The sequence below is a fragment of the Papilio machaon genome, chromosome 29, assembly GCF_912999745.1.
Source record: "Papilio machaon chromosome 29, ilPapMach1.1, whole genome shotgun sequence".
Classification (NCBI taxonomy): domain Eukaryota; kingdom Metazoa; phylum Arthropoda; class Insecta; order Lepidoptera; family Papilionidae; genus Papilio; species Papilio machaon.
The window spans coordinates 1,663,769-1,686,527 of record NC_060014.1 but is presented as its reverse complement, the minus strand read 5'-3'; the positions used below and the strand labels follow the sequence as shown (position 1 = coordinate 1,686,527).

The following is a 22,759-nucleotide window of genomic DNA, read 5'->3' as shown; positions in this document are numbered from 1 at the left end:
AGCCAACAACCATACTCCAATAACCTTTCCATTTCACCAGCAACAAATTGTAGACTCTAGGTCTACTTACTGTATTAATTTTTCAAAAATATCCTGGTCACGGCACCAAATTGTAACTATCCTTTTTAAAATATATGCAAACTCTCAGATTATACAAAATTTTGCAGTAGACTAAGGACACAAAATTTGTATATCTTTCCAAAGATTGAGTTTGTTATTTGTGCCAGTGATATTTTATATATGTGATCGTCTAATTTAGGATTTTGTTCTACGTTGTGTTTTTATAGTAACTGATTCTTTTAGGTTATATCTGGAGTAATGACTATTCACTTCCATTCTCGAATCCGAGTTTAGTATCTCTTAATAATTAATTAAAATTAAAGGAAATTAAAATTATCTTTATTATACTTGTAAAAGGCTTACAAGCTATATTTACAATACCCATTACAAGTATTAGTCGCTCCCCTCATTTCTTAAAAAAAAAATGTGGGGAGGCACACAGCTCCAAAAACATCTCCCGCTGTGTGCGGTGAGTGCCGACCCACTATTGCACTCCCCCCGAAGTAGGGACAATAGTTGGCCTTTGGATTCCAAGAAATACTGGCGAACCAGCAAGTGAGTATCAACTCATTGTCAGTGCGTAAGCACAAATTCAATCGATATCGCATATCAATGCGTGTTGTACACCGACAGGTGTAAATAATATAAGGCAAGACTCTCAGGTCATAGTCAGCACAGGTCTCAGCCTGTAGAGCGCATTGTGAGTCTACTGCTCGCCTCAAGGGGTGGGGTCCAACGTTGAGCGAATGCTTTCGCAGCCTTGAGAACTTTGTTCCCTCCAGCTACCACCACGCATGAGACAAATGCATATGCTCCACCAACTATGATCAAGAAAGCTATTTGCCACAATTTCATATTTCAGTATATTCAATTATTCAGTTGGTGAGATTTTGTGTCTTATTGCAAAGCATAGACATCGATCAAATTTGCATCACTCAATGACAACTCGTCATTAAAATTTCAAAATGTGGACAATTTACTGGCCATATTAATTCTGTTAAACATGGGAGGTCAGACAGTCTGCAATCTCGAAGCAAGAGATCCGACTTGGGCAAATCTAATTAAGACAAGCGTCATACTACAATATCAGGCGCTATCACTGAATTTGCACAAGATCATCATAAGATCTCCAATGTACATCATTCAAGACGCATACCAAATATCGCAGCAAACAACAATATCTTAGCAAATACCTCCATCAACTCAGACCAATATAATGTATTCATACTACTATGAAGTACTCAGTAATCCACTCCATGGAAAATATCAATCCGGTGATAGTCGCATCAGAGATGTACCATCGGTAGACAATAAACAACAAGCTCCGGTTTAGAGTGCTATCACCAACTCATGGAAAACCAATTCCAATATGTCGTAGACAACATCTCTCATAACCTTCACAAGTCGTCATATCGTCTCGCAATAAGCATCAATGTACAGCACTAAAATTGTATACAATCTCAGCACTTATACACAACGCATTACTGCTGCAAGTATGTATTCACATATTTGCTAGATCGATATAATCCACTTCCAGACACCAAGCTTCACAGCCTCTTAGTCCATATATTTAGTCTAAGTCAACTTCGGAAAGTTTTGTAATTCAATGTATCATAGAAGCAAGCCTCTAAGACATTGAATTCCCTTATCTTAAAGCCGTAGCTCTAAAATATGGTTCTGAGTATATTCCAACACCGAAGCGCTAGCACATACTCCTCCCATACTGATATATATAGCGAATGATTAGATCACCACTATATTCAGTTGGTATCAGATATATATATAAATATGAAAAAAATACGAGACCTTCAACTTATGTGAAATCATTATCATTCATGTAATTATGTATACGTCTCTATCAGAGCACTTTCTTTGAGACCTTTCACTCATATAATTATTTTAATATTGATGCGTCTAGTGTTATAATAATAATAATTTATTATTATTATTATGTAAATATTTCTTTATTAACTCTGTATACCCCCTCTTAAAATATACAAAGTTATATCAATTTATATCTATTATTGATATATTAACATATTTACATTCAATTTTGACCTTTTTGGAATTTCTCATATTTCCACTTTGGTCACACCACACACCCACATGTATAGCTATGCACTCAAAATGTATAACACGAGCCATTCACCCCCTAGGGCATTCATGCATTGAAATCCACTTTTATCCCCTAAATTTTTAATTATCAATTCATATTCCCCTTTCAATTCCAAGTCCAAACATATACTTTTTATCAATGGAAAAAAATAAAAGTTCAATACGTGAACACTCAATAATTTTTCAACTTAGAAAAATTTTGAAAATTTTCATTACGCGAACTCTCTATGGGACTTTAACTCTTTTTTCCAACTTTCATTACATGAACTCCCCATTATATTTTTATATTTTCTTTTAATATATTTCATCCATTAATTAAGTATCTAAATATTGAATAATATATTATATTAATATATTATAATAGACTTTTAAATCCATTGAAAATTAAACTTTTAATTAAGTACTTTTATTATTAATTAATTCTTTAATTAATTAATAATGTTAGTTACAATGCGAAGAATTTGCAGTATTATTACTGATATTTATATTGCCTGATGTTGGTGTTGAGCTTGTAGAGTAACCATAATTATTCGGAGAATACCAGGACTGTTGCAAATTAGTTTCTTCTGCTGTCATTACAGCATTAAAACAATTTTTTTTTATTTGAAGTTGTAAATAATATGGCAACTTTTTTGTTGACGCAGCCAAATTTAAAAAAAAAGAGTCTATTTCATCATACTTGTCCCTGGCTCCCATCATATTTTTAACTTCCGTACGTTCTTGTCTTAAAAGATCGCGGTTTTCTTGATTTTTTCTTAATATATCTAGGATCTCATCGTTCTTCCTTTTTTTCGATGTGGAAGGAATCGGACCAGATGCTGTCGAATCATCGGAAACATTGACAGAGGTAAGATTATTTGATGTTGATGGCAAGATACCGCTTGATTCTTGAGAATTATCATCAAAATTTGGCTGATTTGAATTCTCATTTGCCGAGTCTTCTAAGGATTCAAAATTTGATGCTCGATCTCTGTTACACATGTACGGTAGAAGAAATGACATGGCGTTTTGATATTTCCACTCCTTGCGTTGTCTTCTAGCCTGTCCACTCCTTGTTGCATTTTGACGTTTTAATGCATCTCGATGGTTATCTCTAAGTTGTTTCCATCGGTATTTGGCGGTTGTAACTGAAACAAGTAACAAACACATCACTGTAGTATTATATACACATAATTAAAAAGTGAAAACTGTTATTATTTTTTATTTAGGTACTTGTTTAGTTTTGAGTAATTGTTAAAAGTTTTTTTTTATTATTTTACAGATATTTAGCAACCGGCCAGTCATTTACGGGGATAGCAGAGAATTTCAGGATTGGATTAAAAAGTGTGTCAAGAATTATAGAAGAAGTTTGCGATGTTCTTTGGAACGTATTGCAACCTTATGTTATGCCAGAACCAACAGAAAACGACTGGAAAAAAATTGCAAAGGATTTTGATGACCTATGGCAATTCAAAAATTGCTTAGGTGCTCTTGATGGCAAGCATGTATATATCAAGTCTCCTTCTAAATCAGGGTCATCATTTTTCAATTATAAAAAGAGGTTTTCTGTGGTTTTGATGTGTTTAGCTGATGCCAGAAGAAAAATCATAATGGTTGATGTAGGATCTATGGGAAGGTTTTCAGATGCAGGAATTTTTGACGACAGCATTTTCGGAAAACGCCTAAAAGAGAGGAGCTTAAATTTACCTCAGCCCGTACCACTTTATCAGGACGGAGAGCCATTGCCATTTGTATTTATAGGAGACGAAGCTTTTCCATTAATGGAAAATTTTATGAGGCCTTACCCCCGTGATGGACTGAATTCAGAAAAAAGAGTATTTAATTACCGCTTGTCACGGGCACGTCGCATTGTTGAAGCAACTTTTGGGGTACTGGCACGAAAGTGGTACGTGTATCATAAAGATTTCGAATGCAAAATCGAAACAGTTGATAAAATAATAAAAGCAACATGTGTGTTGCACAATTATTTAATTGATCGACAACCTGATTACCTAAACAGTAACGAAAATAACAAGGAGCAGATATTAATCTCAATGGATAACAGAATAGAAACACACTATAGAAACAAAGGTTATCAAGTTCGAGAAATGTATTGTTCTTACTTCAATAATCAGGGGAAAGTTCCATGGCAAGATACTCGCATTTCGTCACGAATTTCAATCAACAATTATAAAAAAAACTAAAGTTCTATTAAGTAAAGTGAAATACAGCTAATATTATGAAAGTATCGATATGTTGCAAATCAGGATTGCGTGTGGGCTTTGTTTGTGTTGACGATGTATCTGTGTGTGCGTTAAGGCAGCAACGCATAGCGCATACCGTAAGAAAAAAATCTTGAAATACTTAACAACAATACTCATACACGTACAAGACTTCAACACAAATAATGTTCACGCGCGCTCACGAATTGCAAGAAGTGTAAGCTATGATATTTATTTTAATAAAAATATATAATTACCGTCTTTTATGTTTACTTCATTAATGATGAGATTCCATGCCGCATCCTTTGTTTCGTTACATTTATAAAATTCTGAACTCGTGTCCCACAGGCAAGGAAACTTTTTTACGCTTTCGATGAGTCTTTCATCCATTTTTCAAAATTCTTCGTTACAACAAAGCGCACGTACGTACTGGACAAACTTCAGCGGCATACTATCCCAATATCCCATACCCCCGCCCCCGAGACCGGGCCGTTTCCCCGCCGCGCCGCGCCGGCTCACTCGGCTGCCCCGCTCCGCCGCCCCGCTCCGCCGCCCCGCTCCGCCGCCTCGCACCGCTACCTCGCACCGCTACCACGCACCGCTTCCGAAAATGTATGAATTTTTAAACTAGCTCGCAAATCCCTTTCCACTAAAGCGGAGCGGAGATTTCATGCAATCCTATTGGTTAATATTTCTTCGTTTCTCCGCTCCGCTGCCCCTCTCCGCGTCAATGGACAGGCAGCCTTAAGCTCTATGTACATGGTTTGCTGAGTACTCGAAATTGGTCCATATTCGGCATCAATGGCCATAAACATATCCTCGTCATAACAGTATGATAACTGGTCCATGTAAGTTATCACTTTTTTTAGTTTAGCCGATTTAAATCCAGGTTATTCTCGAGTTCGCCGTAGGACACCGAGGCAAGCCAGTTTGACACGATATTTTTTACCTCGTAGATTTTCTTGTTTTTAATGTTACAGTGCATCGCCACTCTCTTATATGTAAACGCCTTGGCAAAGAGACCGTGGCGTTGCGCGAAGGCAGTATTCACCACTGGCATATTCACTCTGTAGACCCTTTTATCTCGTAGATATTTGTACTCATCAGGGGCAGATAATATTTTACACTAGACAAAAATTCTCCAAACTGTCCTCTTCATTTTCAGAGCTTTCACTACTCGTTTGTAAAACCTGTCGTTTAACAAATTTGCTGCTGACACTAACTTTCCTTTTCTTGATTTGCTCTTCTGCTAAAGCTAGTTTTTATGGAGTATCCGTTAAAATAGTAGACTTTCTAAGACGTCTCTTGTTTGTTCCAATCCTTGGCGGTGCCTTTGGAAGAGGACGAACTGTTTCTGGACAGAAAGTGCCTTGATCTTTGTATTGCTCCATGACACCTGAAGATGCAGACAGATTAATAACCCCCGATGACCCTGGCGCATCAAATATTTGTTTTTCGTCAGTATTAATGTTTACAGTTTCAGACGCATTATCATTTATTTCAATAACAGTCTTCTGATATTGCTTCTGAACTATTCATGATGGTGTCATCTGAAACACCTAAAGCCACTTCTGATGGATTTAGTGAAGCTAAAGGCCGATCTGTAACATACGATGGAGCATACTCTTTTTTTTTTTTTTTCATACAAAAGATTTAACAAAGATTTTTATCTCGCCAAGCTGTAATGCTTAACGGCGAGACGCGCTCGTTATTACAAAAATGTATTCAATCAACAACATGCACTTAAGATAAACATTAAACACATAAACTTAACCTCACTTTATTACAGATTTGTTTATCGATGAGGACACTTTTTCTTCTTCACGGTCGATACAACGTCGGACGGCCTTGGAAAGAAGATGACGTGAAGAATACCACGAAGGAAGTCATTGAGGTGCACGCGAACGCCGGCTTTGTTTTAGCGAGTTGGAATTCAAACAAACTCGAGGCGTTAAGCGCAGTGATGTCAATATTCGACCCATTAGGACTTCTCAGTTACATTACGATAAATGCGCGGGAAGAGTTCCAGAGCTGGCTATACGCCATAAGAGAAGCCGCAATACTTCGTCTGCCGCGCTGTTACGCATCTACGGGGGGAGTTGTCGAACGCCAACTGCACATATTTAATGACGCGAGCGAGAAAGCATACGCGACGGTGGACTACTGGCGAACGCAATACGAGGACGGATCGGTTAGAGTTTCGTTAATAGGCGCGAAAGAAAAGGTAGCTTCGATTAAGGGACAAAGCATACCGCGCTTAGAACACAGCAAGCTAGTTTTAAAGGGACTCGATTAGCCGGCGCGATTCAGAACGAGCATCGAATTAAAGCTCAGAAAGTACGACTATGGAAAGATTCGCTAACCCAACTTGACAGGGAGATCGCAGAGCGAACTACACCGGAACAATGGCGGTGCGACCGGGGACGCATAGCGAAAGATTTACGCATAGTGTTTCATGTTACCCGACTTAGCCCGACGGTAAGCGAAGTTGAACGAAGTTGTTATGTAAAGTGCGAAAAGCAACGCCGCGGCCGGCAGTAAGGCTGCCTGTCCATTGACGCGGAGAGAGGCAGCGGAGCTGAGCTAGCGAGTATTGCGGAGCGGAGTTACGGACTGTGCGGAGCTAGGCCGAGTTCACGCAACGAGTCATTTGAGCGGAGGGCGGCGGGCGGTCAGTTCAGTCATACGCGAAATATTACGGAAAACAGACATGTTGTCGACGCAAAAGTTGAAATGTTACTACCTCACATTGCTCGAAGAAGAAATGTTAGACTCGGAAGAAACCGAATTACTTACAACATACTATATTAATAATTCTATAAGAAAACATAGATTTTGGTTAAGAAATCATATCAAGTATCGTTCAGTGCACGGTGAATATTATACTTTTTTCCGAACTGCTGATGAAGAAACTTTCGAAAATTCTTATAGAGTTTCTCGATCTACTTTTCATAAGCTGCACTCTATGGTTCAACCATATATTCAGAAACAGGACTCAAATTTCCGAAATTCCATCAGTAGCTGTGAAAGGTTAGCAGTGTGTTTAAAGTAAGTACTCATTTTAAAATCAAAGTAACTTTTATTAATTTTCTAAGTTAACACCATGAAAAATAATTCAAAAATTGAAATTAATATTGTTATCCACATATTGATCTGCAGTTTCCTCCGAACCTGTTAGCTCTACTACAGGCGTTCCAGTTCTTCCAGTGTTCTGAGTTTCTGGAACATCTGAAGCGGTAGCAGTAGATATATTGATGTCATTTTGTGGAAATGTTGATGAGTGTTCAGTAGTAGCCTCAGTTTCTTCAACATGCTGTAACTATCCTTTTTAAAATATATGCAAACTCTCAGATTATACAAAATTTTGCAGTAGACTAAGGACACAAAATTTGTATATCTTTCCAAAGATTGAGTTTGTTATTTGTGCCAGTGATATTTTATATATGTGATCGTCTAATTTAGGATTTTGTTCTACGTTGTGTTTTTATAGTAACTGATTCTTTTAGGTTATATCTGGAGTAATGACTATTCACTTCCATTCTCGAATCCGAGTTTAGTATCTCTTAATAATTAATTAAAATTAAAGGAAATTAAAATTATCTTTATTATACTTGTAAAAGGCTTACAAGCTATATTTACAATACCCATTACAAGTATTAGTCGCTCCCCTCATTTCTTAAAAAAAAAATGTGGGGAGGCACACAGCTCCAAAAACATCTCCCGCTGTGTGCGGTGAGTGCCGACCCACTATTGCACTCCCCCCGAAGTAGGGACAATAGTTGGCCTTTGGATTCCAAGAAATACTGGCGAACCAGCAAGTGAGTATCAACTCATTGTCAGTGCGTAAGCACAAATTCAATCGATATCGCATATCAATGCGTGTTGTACACCGACAGGTGTAAATAATATAAGGCAAGACTCTCAGGTCATAGTCAGCACAGGTCTCAGCCTGTAGAGCGCATTGTGAGTCTACTGCTCGCCTCAAGGGGTGGGGTCCAACGTTGAGCGAATGCTTTCGCAGCCTTGAGAACTTTGTTCCCTCCAGCTACCACCACGCATGAGACAAATGCATATGCTCCACCAACTATGATCAAGAAAGCTATTTGCCACAATTTCATATTTCAGTATATTCAATTATTCAGTTGGTGAGATTTTGTGTCTTATTGCAAAGCATAGACATCGATCAAATTTGCATCACTCAATGACAACTCGTCATTAAAATTTCAAAATGTGGACAATTTACTGGCCATATTAATTCTGTTAAACATGGGAGGTCAGACAGTCTGCAATCTCGAAGCAAGAGATCCGACTTGGGCAAATCTAATTAAGACAAGCGTCATACTACAATATCAGGCGCTATCACTGAATTTGCACAAGATCATCATAAGATCTCCAATGTACATCATTCAAGACGCATACCAAATATCGCAGCAAACAACAATATCTTAGCAAATACCTCCATCAACTCAGACCAATATAATGTATTCATACTACTATGAAGTACTCAGTAATCCACTCCATGGAAAATATCAATCCGGTGATAGTCGCATCAGAGATGTACCATCGGTAGACAATAAACAACAAGCTCCGGTTTAGAGTGCTATCACCAACTCATGGAAAACCAATTCCAATATGTCGTAGACAACATCTCTCATAACCTTCACAAGTCGTCATATCGTCTCGCAATAAGCATCAATGTACAGCACTAAAATTGTATACAATCTCAGCACTTATACACAACGCATTACTGCTGCAAGTATGTATTCACATATTTGCTAGATCGATATAATCCACTTCCAGACACCAAGCTTCACAGCCTCTTAGTCCATATATTTAGTCTAAGTCAACTTCGGAAAGTTTTGTAATTCAATGTATCATAGAAGCAAGCCTCTAAGACATTGAATTCCCTTATCTTAAAGCCGTAGCTCTAAAATATGGTTCTGAGTATATTCCAACACCGAAGCGCTAGCACATACTCCTCCCATACTGATATATATAGCGAATGATTAGATCACCACTATATTCAGTTGGTATCAGATATATATATAAATATGAAAAAAATACGAGACCTTCAACTTATGTGAAATCATTATCATTCATGTAATTATGTATACGTCTCTATCAGAGCACTTTCTTTGAGACCTTTCACTCATATAATTATTTTAATATTGATGCGTCTAGTGTTATAATAATAATAATTTATTATTATTATTATGTAAATATTTCTTTATTAACTCTGTATACCCCCTCTTAAAATATACAAAGTTATATCAATTTATATCTATTATTGATATATTAACATATTTACATTCAATTTTGACCTTTTTGGAATTTCTCATATTTCCACTTTGGTCACACCACACACCCACATGTATAGCTATGCACTCAAAATGTATAACACGAGCCATTCACCCCCTAGGGCATTCATGCATTGAAATCCACTTTTATCCCCTAAATTTTTAATTATCAATTCATATTCCCCTTTCAATTCCAAGTCCAAACATATACTTTTTATCAATGGAAAAAAATAAAAGTTCAATACGTGAACACTCAATAATTTTTCAACTTAGAAAAATTTTGAAAATTTTCATTACGCGAACTCTCTATGGGACTTTAACTCTTTTTTCCAACTTTCATTACATGAACTCCCCATTATATTTTTATATTTTCTTTTAATATATTTCATCCATTAATTAAGTATCTAAATATTGAATAATATATTATATTAATATATTATAATAGACTTTTAAATCCATTGAAAATTAAACTTTTAATTAAGTACTTTTATTATTAATTAATTCTTTAATTAATTAATAATGTTAGTTACAATCCACCCCCAAATTTTATGTTAATGTCTGACAATGTCTAGTCATTGACGTAAAATTTGTTTAAATTTACTTGTAAAAATAATAATGCAATTTTGTTTTAAATAAAATTCAAACACTTCACATTTAACCACCCCTAGGGAATGACCGCCACCATCACCCCTCCAATCACATCTATCAATATGCAATCAATCTTGTCTTTTGGTTAAAGTAAATGTATAAATTTATAATTTATTTAATAATGTTATTATTACTTCCTTGGATGGATACAACATATATATACACATGTTTCCATATACATATATACATCTCTTTTAGTTTATATTATTAATACGTCCTTGGATGGATTTAATATACATATAGATACCTCCATATATATATTCCATTTTATTAATGTTATTAATACGTCCTTGGATGGATATGTCATATATATATATCTCTATATACATGTCCATTTATTGTTTGTTATTAATACGTCCTTGGATGGTTATAACACATTATTATGTTATATCATATTATGACTTCTCTTTTTGTAACCATTAATAAATGTGATTGGGTCATTCGCCCAATCCCATATTCCCATTTATTTATTCATAAAAAGTATTTACAATATAAACATCAAACAAAAATAAAAATAAAATAAACATTCTTATAACAACTTATAACAACTCTTCTAATTGATTTAAAATAAAAACAAATATGTTATTTGTAATATCTCAATAAGTGAATAGCATTAAAATTCCCTCTTATAACATTTGTTTGTGGATTAGATAATGTATATACATTATCAAAAGGAATCGAAGCAATTACATAAGGCCCCTCATAAGCCAAATCAAATTTACTTGTCTGTTTATTGTCAGCATTAGATCTAGTGGAAGTTCTGACCTTTACTAAATCTCCAATATTATATTTTATTAATCTATTTCTTTTATCAAACTTTGTTTGACGTATTTCACTAAAATGTTTTAAATTTTTACGAACTTGTTCTCTAACTTGCCCTACTACAAGTTTACTTCTTTTAACTTTAATAACACTATCAAATGTCATCTCATTACTTTCTCCATACAATATTTCACATGGCGTATAGCCTGTACTATCATGTAATGAATTATTATATAAAACTTCTATTTTTGGCAACTCATAAACCCAATCTTTATGTCTATTATGACATAGGGTTCTAAACAATCTACCCAACTCCTTATTTACTCGCTCTGTTGTGTTAGGCCTTGGATTTCTAACAGTTGTATATATCGGTTTAATGTTTAATTGTCTTAATGAATTTTTCCAATGATTACTTATAAATTGTTTTCCATTATCAGTTAATACTGCTTTGGGTTTTATTAATTCGGAATAACGTTTCAATTTGGTCACAATAGTTTTTGCTGTTGCCTGTTTTAAAGGATATAACTTTACAAATTTACTAAATGAATCTTGTATAACAAATATAAAAGTATATCCGAAATTACCACATGGTAATGGTCCATATAAGTCAGCCATTATCATATCACCAATGTTTTCTGTGACAATTGATTTACAAGGACCTACATAACTAATGTTATCTTTCCTTGCCAATTGACATATATGACATGTTTTTATCTGCCTTTTAATATTTTTAGTTAAACCTTTCCAAAAGAATCTATCTCTTATATACTTTATAATTTTATAAGCTCCTTGATGACCCATTTCATTATGTACTTGACTAATAACTTCGCTTTGTAAACTTTTAGGTAAACATAAAACTTCTTTTAAATCTGTTTTATAATATAATAGATGATTCTTTAAAATATAACGTTTCAATCTAGGGTCAATTGTTTGTGCCATGTTTCCTAATGAATTTAATTTATTAATAATATTTAAAAGATCAGAGTCTCGTTTCTGATAAATAGATAAACTTTTTAATTTATCTATTAAAGCATTGTTGCGCCCAATTTCTGTATAAGCTATATCTAAACTTGCATTCTTATTCTCTTGTATTAAATTGCCATCAGGAGGATATCTAGAAAGTACATCTGCTACAATATTATTTTTGCCTGATATATGTTGTACTTCATAATGAAACTGTTCAAGATATAATATCCATCTTGTAATTCTGCCATTAAATAATTTCATATTGTTAATAAATAAAAGTGCCTTGTGATCAGTTAAAATAAAGACCTTACTTCCTCTTAAATAAGTTTCAAACTTTTTTAGACAACTAATAACAGCGTAAAACTCCTGCTCTGTAACTGACCAATTTAACTCTGAACCCTTTAGAGTTTTACTATGATAACCTAATATCTGCATTTCTCCTTTATCATTTAATTGATACAAAACTCCAGCGAGACCAACACCAGAGCAATCTGTTTGTAAATAATATGGTTTATTAAAATCAGGATGATGAAGCTTTATTGTATTAAGGAACTGTTCTTTAACTTTATTAAATGCCTTTTGTTCTCTTTCACCCCATATGAACTTATGTCCTTTCTTTAATAAATCACATAACGGTATAATATTTTCACTATAATTTGGAATAAATCTTCTATAAAAATTACAAAGACCTAAAAAGGCCCTTAACTGCTTTATTTTTCGGGGTATTGGAAATTCTTGTATTGCTTTAACTTTATCAGGATCTGTTTTAATGCCTTCTGTTGAAATAATAAATCCCAACATTTTAATTTGTTTACAAATAAATTCACATTTCTTTAAATTACATGTTAATCCAGCCTTATTTAATTTACCTAATACTATATCTATATGTTCCAAATGCTTTTCCAAATTTCCAGTTGTTATAATAGCCAAATCATCTAAATAGTTGACACAGAAGTCTTGAACCTCTGGTCCTAATATTAAATTCATTGCTCTACTAAAACTTCCAACTGAAGTCTTTAATCCTTGTGGTAATACATTATACACATAAGATTTGCCATTAAAATTGAACCCTGTATACTTTTTTCCATCATCATTTATAGGTATTTGAAAATATGCATTATTTAAATCTATTGTAGTTATAAACTTTGCACCATGAAATGAATTTAATACATCTAATTGTATAGGCGGTTTCTCAGTCTCTGCAACCATTTTCTTATTTATATTTCTAGCATCTAACAATACTCTTATTGATCCATCTTTTTTCAATGTAAAAGTCAATGGACTGCTATATGGCGTTGAAGCCCTTGTAATTATACCTAATTGCTCCATTTCATTTAATTTCTCTTCCATCTTTGTTCGATATGCATAAGGTATTGGATATGATCGTGTAACAATGGGTATGTCATCTATCATTTCTATTTTATGTTCATAAACTTTTGTCCTACCTAATCTATCAGTAAACATATCTTTATATTTATCTATTATGCTTTTAATTTTACATCTTTCTATTTCAGTTAATACTGTTCCAAACTTAATATTTTCTAAAATATTTTCTGTTTCCAAATTATTATTACATAGATATGTTTCAGTGCAACTTTTAAATGGTATAAAATAATTTTTATCATTAGCTTTAAATTCTATTCCAGCCATTTTATCTTTTAAATTTATAGCAATCTTATTAATTTTCATCCAATCAAACCCTATTATTAACGGTCTTATTAAATTATTAATAATTAAAGCCTGTGTCTCGAAAATAACTTCACCAAACTTTATAGGTAATATAATCATCTGTTGTATCTTTGTACTTCGCTGTCCCACAGCACCTCTAATTTGTAATGCTTTAACAGGTAAAACTGCTAAGTTATTATTATTATTATTCTTTAACTGTAAGAATAGGCTTTCTGAAATACAAGTAACATCACTTCCCGTATCAAGAAGTGCTGTAACTTGTTCATTACATATTTTTATATCTATTTCAGATCTCATACTCCCTATTAATTCCTTTTGATAATCCACCACATCATCATTTTCAAACACTGTTTGTATATATAATTTTGACTTGGGTAATTCTGATTTAAATTTCAACATTTTAACTAGATCATTTCCAACGTCTTTATAACCCAAACCAAATCTATTAGTTTGACCTTTCACAACTATAGGTTTTAATAAACCTTTGTTTCTTTTTCCCAGTGCTTGACCAGGACGCCACCCCATTTTCATTAATATAAGTAAAGCTTTGTTCCCTTTGAAGACACCAGCCATTGAAGCGGGAACTACTTCAACTCTGGATTCACTAAATTTGGATTTTCAATTTTATCTTGTACTATTTGAGTTTCATTAACACATCCAACATTTTTATTAATTTCATCTGGTTTACGCCAATTTTTGAAATGTTGTTGATTCTTTCCAAAGGTATTATCCAATTTCTTTCGTTTCTCATTAGAATAATCATATTCTTTATGTTCATCTTGTTTGTCTATATCATCTAAATTCCTCAAGAATTCTGTTGTGTCTATTATTGTATCAATTTTAGCTATTCTCCATAACTGTTGTATATTCTTAGGATAATGTCTCAAGACATCAGCAAGTATCTGTTTTTCAGGTATTGGATATGACAATTTTTGTACTTTCTCTATGACAAACAAGAAATAGCCTACCATTGTTGGATGTGTTCGTCTATTCCATTTATTTTGTACTATGAATCTCCTTACTTTATTTTGTTCCTCTTCGCCCCAAAAGACTCTAAGGAAATCTATTTTAAAATCTTCAAAGGTTGACCATTTAATACTATTTATTCGAGCCCAATGCTTTGCCTCATCTCTCAGACATTCTCGAGCTATATCAATTTCTATTCCTTTTGAAGGAACTCTTTTAAAATAGTTTATTAGATCCTCTATAAATGTAACTGGATGTACTTGTTCATTACCTCCAAATTTAGGTTTATCAATAGCAATATTGCTTATATTATAAACAATATGCTGCTTTGGATCATAATTATCATTACTTTTGGCTGCAACTTCCTCCACACTGCCATTTCTACTGGAATTATCTTCCTTTATAATGCTTTCCAATTTATTGAATCTCTGCTCAAAAGATTTGACTGTCTCTTTTAAAAGTTTTTGTAAAACTTTTATATCTTTATTTTTCTTAACTCCCTTCTTTTTGCCTTTATTAATTCCACTCATTTTTCAAAAATTTCTAATTTGTTTACTTTCACTTTAAATATGTCCACTTTTATATATCTCCTCTCACTTATAATTTTTAAACTTTGAAATCCAGACCACTATTACTCACTTTAGATATTTATATCCTTCAATCAAATCAATTCTAATAATTGTACCACCCCCAGATTCTAAAACTTCAAGCCAACAACCATACTCCAATAACCTTTCCATTTCACCAGCAACAAATTGTAGACTCTAGGTCTACTTACTGTATTAATTTTTCAAAAATATCCTGGTCACGGCACCAAATTGTAACTATCCTTTTTAAAATATATGCAAACTCTCAGATTATACAAAATTTTGCAGTAGACTAAGGACACAAAATTTGTATATCTTTCCAAAGATTGAGTTTGTTATTTGTGCCAGTGATATTTTATATATGTGATCGTCTAATTTAGGATTTTGTTCTACGTTGTGTTTTTATAGTAACTGATTCTTTTAGGTTATATCTGGAGTAATGACTATTCACTTCCATTCTCGAATCCGAGTTTAGTATCTCTTAATAATTAATTAAAATTAAAGGAAATTAAAATTATCTTTATTATACTTGTAAAAGGCTTACAAGCTATATTTACAATACCCATTACAAGTATTAGTCGCTCCCCTCATTTCTTAAAAAAAAAATGTGGGGAGGCACACAGCTCCAAAAACATCTCCCGCTGTGTGCGGTGAGTGCCGACCCACTATTGCACTCCCCCCGAAGTAGGGACAATAGTTGGCCTTTGGATTCCAAGAAATACTGGCGAACCAGCAAGTGAGTATCAACTCATTGTCAGTGCGTAAGCACAAATTCAATCGATATCGCATATCAATGCGTGTTGTACACCGACAGGTGTAAATAATATAAGGCAAGACTCTCAGGTCATAGTCAGCACAGGTCTCAGCCTGTAGAGCGCATTGTGAGTCTACTGCTCGCCTCAAGGGGTGGGGTCCAACGTTGAGCGAATGCTTTCGCAGCCTTGAGAACTTTGTTCCCTCCAGCTACCACCACGCATGAGACAAATGCATATGCTCCACCAACTATGATCAAGAAAGCTATTTGCCACAATTTCATATTTCAGTATATTCAATTATTCAGTTGGTGAGATTTTGTGTCTTATTGCAAAGCATAGACATCGATCAAATTTGCATCACTCAATGACAACTCGTCATTAAAATTTCAAAATGTGGACAATTTACTGGCCATATTAATTCTGTTAAACATGGGAGGTCAGACAGTCTGCAATCTCGAAGCAAGAGATCCGACTTGGGCAAATCTAATTAAGACAAGCGTCATACTACAATATCAGGCGCTATCACTGAATTTGCACAAGATCATCATAAGATCTCCAATGTACATCATTCAAGACGCATACCAAATATCGCAGCAAACAACAATATCTTAGCAAATACCTCCATCAACTCAGACCAATATAATGTATTCATACTACTATGAAGTACTCAGTAATCCACTCCATGGAAAATATCAATCCGGTGATAGTCGCATCAGAGATGTACCATCGGTAGACAATAAACAACAAGCTCCGGTTTAGAGTGCTATCACCAACTCATGGAAAACCAATTCCAATATGTCGTAGACAACATCTCTCATAACCTTCACAAGTCGTCATATCGTCTCGCAATAAGCATCAATGTACAGCACTAAAATTGTATACAATCTCAGCACTTATACACAACGCATTACTGCTGCAAGTATGTATTCACATATTTGCTAGATCGATATAATCCACTTCCAGACACCAAGCTTCACAGCCTCTTAGTCCATATATTTAGTCTAAGTCAACTTCGGAAAGTTTTGTAATTCAATGTATCATAGAAGCAAGCCTCTAAGACATTGAATTCCCTTATCTTAAAGCCGTAGCTCTAAAATATGGTTCTGAGTATATTCCAACACCGAAGCGCTAGCACATACTCCTCCCATACTGATATATATAGCGAATGATTAGATCACCACTATATTCAGTTGGTATCAGATATATATATAAATATGAAAAAAATACGAGACCTTCAACTTATGTGAAATCATTATCATTCATGTAATTATGTATACGTCTCTATCAGAGCACTTTCTTTGAGACCTTTCACTCATATAATTATTTTAATATTGATGCGTCTAGTGTTATAATAATAATAATTTATTATTATTATTATGTAAATATTTCTTTATTAACTCTGTATACCCCCTCTTAAAATATACAAAGTTATATCAATTTATATCTATTATTGATATATTAACATATTTACATTCAATTTTGACCTTTTTGGAATTTCTCATATTTCCACTTTGGTCACACCACACACCCACATGTATAGCTATGCACTCAAAATGTATAACACGAGCCATTCACCCCCTAGGGCATTCATGCATTGAAATCCACTTTTATCCCCTAAATTTTTAATTATCAATTCATATTCCCCTTTCAATTCCAAGTCCAAACATATACTTTTTATCAATGGAAAAAAATAAAAGTTCAATACGTGAACACTCAATAATTTTTCAACTTAGAAAAATTTTGAAAATTTTCATTACGCGAACTCTCTATGGGACTTTAACTCTTTTTTCCAACTTTCATTACATGAACTCCCCATTATATTTTTATATTTTCTTTTAATATATTTCATCCATTAATTAAGTATCTAAATATTGAATAATATATTATATTAATATATTATAATAGACTTTTAAATCCATTGAAAATTAAACTTTTAATTAAGTACTTTTATTATTAATTAATTCTTTAATTAATTAATAATGTTAGTTACAATGCGAAGAATTTGCAGTATTATTACTGATATTTATATTGCCTGATGTTGGTGTTGAGCTTGTAGAGTAACCATAATTATTCGGAGAATACCAGGACTGTTGCAAATTAGTTTCTTCTGCTGTCATTACAGCATTAAAACAATTTTTTTTTATTTGAAGTTGTAAATAATATGGCAACTTTTTTGTTGACGCAGCCAAATTTAAAAAAAAAGAGTCTATTTCATCATACTTGTCCCTGGCTCCCATCATATTTTTAACTTCCGTACGTTCTTGTCTTAAAAGATCGCGGTTTTCTTGATTTTTTCTTAATATATCTAGGATCTCATCGTTCTTCCTTTTTTTCGATGTGGAAGGAATCGGACCAGATGCTGTCGAATCATCGGAAACATTGACAGAGGTAAGATTATTTGATGTTGATGGCAAGATACCGCTTGATTCTTGAGAATTATCATCAAAATTTGGCTGATTTGAATTCTCATTTGCCGAGTCTTCTAAGGATTCAAAATTTGATGCTCGATCTCTGTTACACATGTACGGTAGAAGAAATGACATGGCGTTTTGATATTTCCACTCCTTGCGTTGTCTTCTAGCCTGTCCACTCCTTGTTGCATTTTGACGTTTTAATGCATCTCGATGGTTATCTCTAAGTTGTTTCCATCGGTATTTGGCGGTTGTAACTGAAACAAGTAACAAACACATCACTGTAGTATTATATACACATAATTAAAAAGTGAAAACTGTTATTATTTTTTATTTAGGTACTTGTTTAGTTTTGAGTAATTGTTAAAAGTTTTTTTTTATTATTTTACAGATATTTAGCAACCGGCCAGTCATTTACGGGGATAGCAGAGAATTTCAGGATTGGATTAAAAAGTGTGTCAAGAATTATAGAAGAAGTTTGCGATGTTCTTTGGAACGTATTGCAACCTTATGTTATGCCAGAACCAACAGAAAACGACTGGAAAAAAATTGCAAAGGATTTTGATGACCTATGGCAATTCAAAAATTGCTTAGGTGCTCTTGATGGCAAGCATGTATATATCAAGTCTCCTTCTAAATCAGGGTCATCATTTTTCAATTATAAAAAGAGGTTTTCTGTGGTTTTGATGTGTTTAGCTGATGCCAGAAGAAAAATCATAATGGTTGATGTAGGATCTATGGGAAGGTTTTCAGATGCAGGAATTTTTGACGACAGCATTTTCGGAAAACGCCTAAAAGAGAGGAGCTTAAATTTACCTCAGCCCGTACCACTTTATCAGGACGGAGAGCCATTGCCATTTGTATTTATAGGAGACGAAGCTTTTCCATTAATGGAAAATTTTATGAGGCCTTACCCCCGTGATGGACTGAATTCAGAAAAAAGAGTATTTAATTACCGCTTGTCACGGGCACGTCGCATTGTTGAAGCAACTTTTGGGGTACTGGCACGAAAGTGGTACGTGTATCATAAAGATTTCGAATGCAAAATCGAAACAGTTGATAAAATAATAAAAGCAACATGTGTGTTGCACAATTATTTAATTGATCGACAACCTGATTACCTAAACAGTAACGAAAATAACAAGGAGCAGATATTAATCTCAATGGATAACAGAATAGAAACACACTATAGAAACAAAGGTTATCAAGTTCGAGAAATGTATTGTTCTTACTTCAATAATCAGGGGAAAGTTCCATGGCAAGATACTCGCATTTCGTCACGAATTTCAATCAACAATTATAAAAAAAACTAAAGTTCTATTAAGTAAAGTGAAATACAGCTAATATTATGAAAGTATCGATATGTTGCAAATCAGGATTGCGTGTGGGCTTTGTTTGTGTTGACGATGTATCTGTGTGTGCGTTAAGGCAGCAACGCATAGCGCATACCGTAAGAAAAAAATCTTGAAATACTTAACAACAATACTCATACACGTACAAGACTTCAACACAAATAATGTTCACGCGCGCTCACGAATTGCAAGAAGTGTAAGCTATGATATTTATTTTAATAAAAATATATAATTACCGTCTTTTATGTTTACTTCATTAATGATGAGATTCCATGCCGCATCCTTTGTTTCGTTACATTTATAAAATTCTGAACTCGTGTCCCACAGGCAAGGAAACTTTTTTACGCTTTCGATGAGTCTTTCATCCATTTTTCAAAATTCTTCGTTACAACAAAGCGCACGTACGTACTGGACAAACTTCAGCGGCATACTATCCCAATATCCCATACCCCCGCCCCCGAGACCGGGCCGTTTCCCCGCCGCGCCGCGCCGGCTCACTCGGCTGCCCCGCTCCGCCGCCCCGCTCCGCCGCCTCGCACCGCTACCTCGCACCGCTACCACGCACCGCTTCCGAAAATGTATGAATTTTTAAACTAGCTCGCAAATCCCTTTCCACTAAAGCGGAGCGGAGATTTCATGCAATCCTATTGGTTAATATTTCTTCGTTTCTCCGCTCCGCTGCCCCTCTCCGCGTCAATGGACAGGCAGCCTTACGGGCGATTTACCACCGGAAAGATTAGGCGCGTACGCGAGGCTCTTTACATATACGGGAATAGATTATTTCGGAACGTTAATAGTAACGATCGACCAACGTGAGAAAAGATGGGTAGCGTTGTTTACGTGTTTAACAACTCGCGCGATACATTTAGAGTTAGTCCATAGTCTTACGACAGACTTAGCGATAAAAGCGTTAAGGCGAATGGCGGCGCGGCGCGGGTGGCCGCGCGTTGTCTACTCCGACAAAGGGACGAACTTCCGAGGGGCGGACAAAGAGATCAACCAGGCAACAGCGGAGTGGGAACCGGCACTCCGGGAATTCGCAGTTACCCGTCGCTTTGACTGGAAATTCGTCGCACCGGGAGCGCCTAACCAAGGAGGAGCATGGGAGCGCTTAGGGCGTTCCGTTAAATCGCCGCTCCAGAGTACGCTGAAAGAAAAACATCCGAAGGAAGACACCCTGACGACCTTAAGAGCCAGAGGTATATCAAAAAGGACAGAGGACATTAGCCCGAGGCCACGCGATATGGTCATCATCGCCGACGGTCACCTCCCTCGTAATGTATGGCCTCGAGGAATCATTACAAGAACGTTCCCGGGACCCGACGGAATAGTAAGGAACGTCAAGATGAAGATGAAGACTGTGGGCTGCTCAGAAGACCAGTCAGAAAGGTAGCTGTCCTCCCGACTCCAGAAGAGGCTTCGATATCTACGCCGGGGGGAGAATGTTACGGACAGCTACGGCATTAGCCCCCATGTCATTAAGCCCCCATGCCCGTTGCGGGGAATGAAGCGGTCAGAGGGGAGGGGGCAGTAAGCGTGGTGGGGGAAGTGGCGCCACATGCAAGCCCCGCCCACAACGTCAAAGCGCGCTTAGGCCCCCTTCGAGCTAAGCCCCTCAAGAAATCTGATATATACGGCGATGTGGCGGGCATGCGGGGCAGCTCTTTCTCCAGCAAGCAAGAAGCAGTACCTCAGCGACTTAAGTGATTCAGTGCGGGACTCAATTTGTGATTTATACTGTAAATTCCGTGTACTAATTTAAAAGTTCAAGTAAATTCTTTTCTTGCAAAACAGTTTTATTCAATACAGTCCACTTTCGAAGCAGTCTAACATCAACAGGTATTTAATATTATCCCATTGTCACGCGCCCATTTACAGATACTTTCGAAATCTTCTTGTATATACTTTTGAACCTCCGTTATCTCCTTTGACGCATAAATTAAACACATATCGTCTGCATACACAAACACTCGACACTTTTTGACCACGTTCGACACACTGTTAACATGCATGATGTAGCCGACCGGCCCAAACACCGAACCAGTCGGCACGCCGAGCTCAACAGACGCCTCCTCACCAAGAACTCCCGCAACTACCGTGCGAATTTTCCTACCGGTCAAATAGTTCTTAAACCAACTATTAGTCGGTCCACGAATTCCACATTCTGCCATCGATTGTAATAGCATGTCATGGTCCAAGGTGTCAAAAGCCTTTTTATAATCAATAAAAAGTGCTATTAACTGTTTACCAGAGTCCAAGCATTCGTTGGTATAGTCTGCAAATTCTGTTAAAGCAGAGACAGTGCTGCGCCCTTTCCTAAATCCATGCTGAGTATTAGTCAACACATCATGATGTTCAAGAAACTTGCTAATTTGCCCGACAATGATTTTATCGAAAATTTTATAGATAATATCGCTATAGGCCTATAATTAATGTATTCATAGTGGCTACCAGACTTATATATAGGACGTATTATTGCACATTTCAACTGACACGGATAACTACTCTCGGACATCGACATATTCACAAAATTAGCTATAATAGGACTTAACTGTTTACACTCATCTTCTCAACTCATCTTCTGTAAATACTTTGGACTCATAAGGTCAAATACTAGCTTTTCTAAAAGAGCTCATTACGTTAATGGGAGTCACTGCAAGAGGTAGCGTGTAGCTATTTCTGGGATCTGATATATCGACATTGTCTTGCCAGGATTATTGCGTAGCCAATTATCCTGAGCTTTTGCACAATAGTTTTTAAATGGTGCAATTACTCCAACATCTAATGGCGCAACACCCTGGCGCTGCGGAGACTGCCGATCCACCTCTCCGAACCGTCGTTAAATTTGTGGGCGTGGCCCACACCGATGCTGCCCATCCGGGTGGACGTGCCCCGCCTTCCTGCTCTGTGACGGCCCCGCCGAGCATTTGCCTGGTTTTTATCACCGACA

The 22,759-nt window shown here is 35.5% G+C and overlaps 3 protein-coding genes across 3 annotated transcripts; all 3 read right to left on the bottom strand.

Annotated features, from left to right (window-relative positions):
* Positions 1–2,616: 2,616 nt before the first annotated feature.
* LOC123722711 lies at positions 2,617–4,915 on the bottom strand. Its single transcript, XM_045685196.1, has 2 exons — positions 4,634–4,915; positions 2,617–3,302 (listed from the first exon to the last, which is right to left on the bottom strand). Exons 1-2 carry the CDS (start codon positions 4,764–4,766, stop codon positions 2,617–2,619), a joined length of 819 nt encoding a protein of 272 aa, XP_045541152.1. The 5' UTR covers positions 4,767–4,915.
* An 8,777-nt stretch (positions 4,916–13,692) lies between these two features.
* On the bottom strand, positions 13,693–15,998 carry LOC106712589. Its single transcript, XM_014505205.2, has one exon. The coding sequence runs from the start codon at positions 15,232–15,234 to the stop codon at positions 14,323–14,325; it is 912 nt and encodes a 303-aa protein (XP_014360691.2). The 5' UTR covers positions 15,235–15,998; the 3' UTR covers positions 13,693–14,322.
* Positions 15,999–18,028: 2,030 nt separating this feature from the next.
* On the bottom strand, positions 18,029–20,287 carry LOC123722710. Its single transcript, XM_045685195.1, has 2 exons — positions 20,046–20,287; positions 18,029–18,714 (listed from the first exon to the last, which is right to left on the bottom strand). The coding sequence occupies exons 1-2, from the start codon at positions 20,176–20,178 to the stop codon at positions 18,029–18,031; spliced, it is 819 nt and encodes a 272-aa protein (XP_045541151.1). The 5' UTR covers positions 20,179–20,287.
* Positions 20,288–22,759: the final 2,472 nt, after the last annotated feature.